At 36.8% G+C, this 7579-nt stretch overlaps 1 protein-coding gene across 1 annotated transcript; it reads right to left on the bottom strand.

Annotated features, from left to right (window-relative positions):
• Window positions 1-546: 546 nt before the first annotated feature.
• On the bottom strand, window positions 547-3793 carry LOC148999539 (UPF0481 protein At3g47200-like). The gene is made up of 3 exons (XM_089140523.1): window positions 3697-3793; window positions 3538-3621; window positions 547-2276 (listed from the first exon to the last, which is right to left on the bottom strand). Exons 1-3 carry the CDS (start codon window positions 3764-3766, stop codon window positions 937-939), a joined length of 1494 nt encoding a protein of 497 aa, XP_088996649.1. The 5' UTR covers window positions 3767-3793; the 3' UTR covers window positions 547-936.
• Window positions 3794-7579: the final 3786 nt, after the last annotated feature.

Raw genomic sequence — 7579 nt, forward strand, 5'->3', positions numbered from 1 at the left:
CACTCTCAAGTATTGCTACAGGTGGTGGTTTGTCCCCTGGGATCAACGGAATCCTGATCACAATGTCCAGCATCCTCATCATTCCCCTCCATTGTTATCCTCCATTGTTATCATGATCATCATCATCATCATCATGTTGTCGTCGTTAGGGGATGCTTAAGTTGCATCATCCTCAGTGTCGGACCAAACAATCAAATCCTCACTCGGGATCAATGCTTTTATAATACAAATATCTAATTGATTGAATTTAGAGGGGTATTAGAGGGAAATATAATGTAGCCGTGTCTTTGAGTTCATGCTTTTATAATAGTAATAATAATAATAATATGACATATATATATATATATATATATATATATATATATATATATATATAATAACCCTTTTGAGATCATTTTTTCTACATGAAACACACGTGTAACCGAATACATTTTATTACCATTCCCATTTAGCAGGACACACCTGACCACAATCCAAGAAGAAAAGTTACAAATCAAAATGAATAAAAAATAATAATAGTAAATAAATAAAAGACAATAAGAATTGAACAACACAACTTGAGGGCACACAGGATTTGTGGGTCAACCTTTTTAAAGTGAGGGTAGAATAAAGAGAGAAGCTTCTGAATTAGGATCCTCAACCCCTTGATGGTGGAAGAAACTGTCAACTTGGAGGATAGAAAATACTACTATTCTAACATTCCTACTATTATTTATTTAAGATGAATATCACCTCTAAACACTAATAAAGTTGACTCTTCTAAGTTGGGTGTGTAAAGAATTATATTCCACTCATACTTCTCCATCACACATCTAGGAAAAAGGTTTACCTCTAATTACTAATAGGTAGATAAGAGGTAGGTTCCCCTTGTGGTGAAGGGATATGAGGGTAGTGTAATTCCCCTCCTCTTCCCTCCAACTAGACTCACAGAGCAAGCTATGTCGTCTTCTTATCCTTTGGAGCAGAGAAGATTGAGTAGTAAGTCTGAACACAAGTGAGAAAGGCAATAAACACTGCAGCAAAGAAAGCAATAACTGTCCAGGGACTACTGAAATGAGTGTTCCAAGCCTCAGCTATCCAAACCCAACCCTTGTCGTTGAAATGCTTCTGAATGAGGTCTCTAACATATCGATACCGATCAGAATTTGGAGCCAAGTCAGTGGCCAATTCATTAAAAAGATCAGCCACTTGTTGGTCACTACCCAGAAAATTTTGGAGCACACCTTGAACTCTGAGCTCTTTCACATCTTCTGGACCATCTATGAGGGAATCCATGAAGCATATGAAGGAGGTGATTTCACCTTTGTTCATGAAATCAGGACATGCTTCGTAAGCTGCCAAGTTTAACCACTTAGTCTTGAAGGAGTCATCAATGATAGTAGCAGGAAGGAATAGGCGTGCAATTGGTCCCCTTGAAATGAAATCGATCTTATTTTCTGAAGATTCATCACTGGTCACACACTTGATCCCTGAAGTTTTGAGCTCATCGACGGAACGAAAGGATTGCCACCCATTGCTCAAGACCCCATCAAATATTTGATGTGTCTTTACAGTATCAAGAAGCTCAGTTCTGAAAAAGTCCAGCATATGAAGTGGAGGAGGTGAAGTCTGCTCTTTTTCGATAGCAGAAGGTGAAGTCTGCTCTTTCCTTCTCTTGAATAGACACGAGCAACAATCCCACCTACCTTTGATGCCTTGGTGCTTTGTCTGCATTTCGATGAACTGTTGGATGTCATCTTTTTTATTTTCTCTTGATGGCTCCATGAACTCATTCGTCAATGCTTGAAGAATCATATATGGCAGTTGATTCTCAAGCAAGAACAAGTCCATTATCATGATTGCTTTGAGGTCATTCTTAATGTGAAAATCACTAGGATTGTTCAGAATGCAGTGAATGAAATACACTACAAAGCAACCATCTAAGAACATCAAGCACTTGAATTCTTCCTCATTGAACTCAGCTAATTTCGAATCAGCCCCATCATAACATTCTCTAGCCTGACGTGCCACCATAGGGAACTTCTCACTCTGTAAATAGGCTTTCAGGCTTTTGCCCACAGTCTTCTTTACATAAGAGGCGAACTTCTGCACAAATTCAATCTTGAGGGTCTGCCCCAGCACAAGAGTTGGGTCGCCGTGGTGGTATGGACCAATGGAGATTAGTCTTGGGTCATAGTTAACCTTGTTCTTTTCAACTTCTCTAAGAATTCTTGTGACTTTCTGTATCTTTGGTCTTGTTTCTGCTTCTTTGGATGTGGTACCTAAATAGTGTTTGACTGCAAAATACATAACAATTTATCAGCTAGAATTAACAACTATATGGAAAGCAATTCTGAGCTCAAAATTTAGATGATACCTACATATGCAAGTTTAAAGGGATTTCAATCGTCTACAGTTATGAATGTGCCGGCCATTCTTGCATGAGAATGATTTATATTTTCAAATTTTTATTTAAATCTTAGTTTATTTTACATCCTTGTGATGCATATGTGTGGAATTTAAACCATAGTTTATTCCACCTCCTTGTGTCAGCATTTTTAATAAAAATCAAATGAATGATTCAGTTTTCGCTTTTGTTCAGAGCTCTTTATCTATGTGTTGTATTTTCTAGGGAAAAGAAATTCAAGATTCTATTTGTTTGGCTGAGAGCCAAGTTAACAGAAAACTTCCATTTCCATTGATAACCCATGAAGGGGAGAAAACCTACATGTCACTTTCATTGTAAAACTGAACCCTTAATGAGCTCTTTATGTTGATCGACGGGTTTGGGTTCATCTACCGTGTTGTGTATGAAAATGGTCATTTGATAAACTTGTTCAAAATGTATTTTCAATTAAACCCAAAACATGAAAAAAAAAATCTAATTTTTGAGCAGGAAATGAGGTAGAAGAGAAAGGTAAAAGGGTTTACAAGTACATCTGGTTTAAAAAAAGACCTTCATGGTCTAGGCCTTTTTTCTCCCAAAGTAATTTCAAAAAGATAGGGTAACACTGGCTGTTGAATATTCCATCTATTTTATTTAGTAAAACATTGGAGAATATTTTTGGAGGAATTAGTGGAATAGATTTGGTTTACTTCATATTTCCATCCGATAGCTGCAAGGTATTTCATACAACTAGGCACAGAGCTTCCCCCAAGACCGTGCCTCCCTCCCCCTGATCTTTTGAAATTTTCCTAGAGAGAAACATCTAGCTCTCTTTCCGTATGTGAAATACCAACACTTTGGCGGAAAATTTCTAATAACGAAGACAACAAGTAGAAAGTCATTGTTAATAATTAGTTTTTAAGATATTGGACAAATTCATAGAAACCAACACGCACAATTTACCACAACCAAAACTGAAAAGAATAGGAGGAACGATTTTTTACTAATTATTCACCACCCCACCCTCCAAAAAAAAAAGTCCATGTTAAATACTACCTCTGCCCCTACATGCAACTGTGAGAAAGATCTATGAAAGCAATACTATACAAGTTTACCTAACTAATCAAAATTACCCATGCATGTCTCTAATCAAATGAGAACACACGTAATACCTGATGAAGAGCCGTTTTCACACTCCAATATAAGGTTCAACTCCTTGCATGTTTGAGGCCCAGCTTTATGTGTTACAACAAGAACTGGAAATCCAGGTGAGGCATTATTATAGCATGAACTGAATCAAGGAAATGCAGCAATGGAAGTGCAGCTATTACCTTCTTCATCTTTCTGGATGTCTAATACAGCATCTCCAGAACTAACTGATGCGATGTTGAACGAGGCCATTCAAAAAACACAGACTAATGCGTAGTAGTTCTTATTTTATTTGCATTGGTGTGTTTCAGTTTCCGAAAAATTATATATACACATAAAAGATTAGTTGGAAGCATCATAATTTACTGTTATTCAAGCAAGGTATTACATAAAATTCCAAAGTTGGTGTCTGTTTGCCTTTCTTTTCTTTACCATCTAAAAAGGAATGTATAAGGAAGACAAAGATAAGCAATGATGCAGGAGTTTCATCTTTATCTTCATAAAGATACATGAGATACAGATTGTGAAAACAACAACTGAATTGAAGAGTCTTCAACAATGGATTGAATTTGTTGTGATGAAGTAGACAGTCTGGGGCGGAAAATGCTTTATGTGATGTCACTATTGTGCTAGTTTAAGAGAGATAGACCAATGTGGACTTGTTAGTATAGAACGTACTAAAGTGAAAGTAGCTCTTCTTTATAAGTAACCAATAAAACTAAAAGCAAGCTAAGCCTAGCTTTGCTTTCTAAACAAGACACTGCTATGCATGGCTTTTTCTTCTTCTTCTTCCTTCCTTTTTTTTTTTTTTAATAAAACTAAAAGCAAGATAAGCCTAGCTTTGCTTTCTAAACAAGACATTGCCAAGCATGGTTAGCTACAAGGGAAACATATGATCAATATGAGTTGCAAACTGTAAAAAAAGTTACAAATAGGGATGATCAAATGAAATGGTGTTTTTTTTTTGGTAGAAAATGAAATGGTTGAAACAAGGGGTATAAATGGATTGGATAGTAACAAAATCATATCCGTATCCTATTATAATTGGATTGATTCAGATAATATCTATAGGTTTTAGGACTATTAAGTATTGGCTATTTTTATTTTATTGGTGATATAAATTGCTTTAAATTGATATCTATCATGATATGTCTGTGTGTGACTTTGTGCAAATGGAATGTAAGGTTTAAATGATTGGGTATTATTATTTATTTTGAATCTTATATTATTGATATGAAACGATATTAGAATGTATAAGATGGATGACATTGAATGAGATTATTCCTATTATCATATTTTACCAACTATGGTTGTGAGTCCTCCAATTACCCTAGTGACTTTACATTGATGCATCTAGACCTAGTTACATGAATGCTAGGTGTCTAGATGTGTTGGGATAGATGACCCCTACGAGTACTACTACCCTTCCGGTCGAGGTATTGAAGCCGGTTAACCCGTGACGTTAGTGGCTGGGTCTTGAGTGTCAATCAAGCCCACTACCAATGTATGGCAATGGTAGACTCCCATGGTAATGTTGCATCTTCCTCAATGGTATCTTCATGTTGGAATACGATTTGGAACATGGATACCCTCCCAAAATTAAACATTTTTTATGGCGCTCCCCTCATGAAGCATTGGCTATTGGTAATTCTTTATTTACTAGAGATAGCTCCCAAACTCCCCTTTGTTTAATTTGTGGTGTTGATTATGAAACTGTGAGTCATGCTTTATTTTTTTGTGATCATGCTAAGGAATGTTGGCGTTTATCCCCCCTTCGGATTGATACATCAAACTTTTTAGGTGTATCACTCTTTGATTGGATGGATTTAATTGCTCATCATTTTAAGGATGTAGATGATAAGCATACAATAGATCAAATTTGGAGTGCTATGGTTTGGTGTATCTGTAAGTCTAGAAATGTTGCTTTATTTAGGCACATAAAGCCTTCAATTATTCATACATACACTCTTATCACTCTTTGTTTGTAGAGATCCAACTCCATGTTCGTATTGATCCTTATTTGGAACCGAGCCACACTACAATAAATATGGAAATGGGAGAAGGTACTGACTTCTCCCAATTGTATATTGACGGTTCGTGGGAGAAAAACTCTTCTTCAGGAGGGAGAGGCTGCTTAATTTGGGATTCAACAGGAGTTTTCTTGGTCGCACAATGAAAGTTCAGTTCAGCCCAATCAGCTTTGATGATGGAATTGGAGGTCATTCGTGATGGTTTTCTTCTAGCATCTTCTCTAGGAGTTTCTACAATCCAAGTAAATTCGGATCGCCACTCTATGATTTTAGCATTACAGGATTCTTCTATCCCTTTAGATTGGTTATGTATGGGTCTCTTATATAAGATTAAACTCCTTGCTACTAGTTTCACTTGTGTTTATTTTTAGTTTATTCCTAGGCATCTTAATAGTTTTGTGGACTATTTAGCCTGTGGGGCGTGTCTGTTTCAGTTATCTAGGGTGCGGTGGGGTATCCCCCCTTTGTTTGTAACTAACTCTTCTTTTCTCTCTATTGGGTCTCTTACTCGGGACCTCTTCATTTAATGAAACTTTCCAATTTTTGACCCTCCAAAAAAATCATAGAGCGGTAGGGTTGCATATAATAGATAAGGGTTCCTGGGCGCTCAAGACTGGTAACCAACCCATGAGAAGACATGGAGAGCATCCTGTCCATTATATGTGGATGACCACTGGGTTAAGGAATGGGATCCAACAGATGCCGCTCGTTGAGGATACCATTCATAGGTGGAAAGGTATCAAACTAAAAGGGCACTAAGCATGAGGGGAGATATCCGGATCATATATAGCACGAGACCGTATGACCTTGCATTGGGCCTAGGATTATCCTTGACATGTGCCAAATCTCATACTAAATGGTGATGTGAGAGAATGGTTACCTATACCCCAACCATGGCTTGGCATGACTTTATCCAACAACCGTGGAAAACCCAATAGACATCTCTTGTTGAGGGAGAGTGACTGAGATCACGTTAAGGAGGTTGGTGTTTAAACTTAATGCGTGTCTACCATAGAGATTACATGATAGAGTTAGGAATATCATATCATAATCATGCATCATTTTATTTATATTATCAATTATATTGTTATCTTATGAATATAATGTGGGAATTGCTATTTAATGCATGACATGAATGTTAGTTAACCTCACTGAGTTCTGTGAACTCATTCCTTTATTGTGTTTATTAGACTTCTCTACAGGTCATGAGGACTCCTTTCAAATGGAGCATTCATTGCAGGGAAGCTATTTGGAAGGCGCAATTGAAGAAGAAGTGGAAGCGCACGAAGCTTTGTGCTCGTGCCTTGACTGCTCCTACTGAACCGGCCTTTAGTAATAGAGATCTCTCCGTCCTTAGGAAATCACTCATGTCCTTTATGTCATTTTCTATATTTACACTTTGATTTCATTCGAAAGAGGCGAGGACAATCTTTTACCAAGATTTGTGAACATTTTTGCTGCAAACACATTTCTTTCTTTAACTCTGATGTTATAACTTTGTTTTAAAGTCTCGAATGATTGTAATTAATATTTCAGATTTCATAACCTTATACTTGAACTTGATTTATTCTTGTCCTTTTAATTATGCTACATCATGTGTTGTATGGAATTGTCAATAAACCTAGGTCTTATGATGTATCACCCCCACGGGTATTCGGGTATGACCGGATCCGGCTGGGTGGGGTGTGACAACAACCCCATTGTCAAAAATAAACCTACCATTTAGTGGTTGTCCATCTAAATCACACACATTCCTCACTCTCCAAAGCAGCATCAACCTTTTGGGATGATAGATGGGATTTACATCTATCTCATCTACAAAATAGACAAATTACAATCGTATTAGACAAGGGCATATGCAAAACAATCACATGAAAAAAATTAGAAATTTGGATATGATTCAGACCAACCTTTTGGGATGACAGATGGGATGTACATCTATCTCATCTACAAAATAGACAAATCACAATCGTATTAGACAAGGGCATATGCAAAACAATCACATGAAATAATCAAAAATTTGGAAATGATATTA

This window comes from Hakea prostrata, chromosome 11 (assembly GCF_041222555.1).
Source record: "Hakea prostrata isolate BN-2017 chromosome 11, UWA_Hpros_2, whole genome shotgun sequence".
NCBI lineage: Eukaryota > Viridiplantae > Streptophyta > Magnoliopsida > Proteales > Proteaceae > Hakea > Hakea prostrata.

Coding starts and splice junctions, on each gene's coding strand:
- LOC148999539 (XM_089140523.1), bottom strand. CDS start 3,766: ATGGCCTCGTTCAACATCGCATCAGTTAGTTCTGGAGATGCTGTATTA. Junction 3,622..3,696: donor CATCCAGAAAGATGAAGAAG/GTAATAGCTGCA, acceptor CTGGATTTCCAG/TTCTTGTTGTAACACATAAA. Junction 2,277..3,537: donor TGAAAACGGCTCTTCATCAG/GTATTACGTGTG, acceptor TGTATTTTGCAG/TCAAACACTATTTAGGTACC.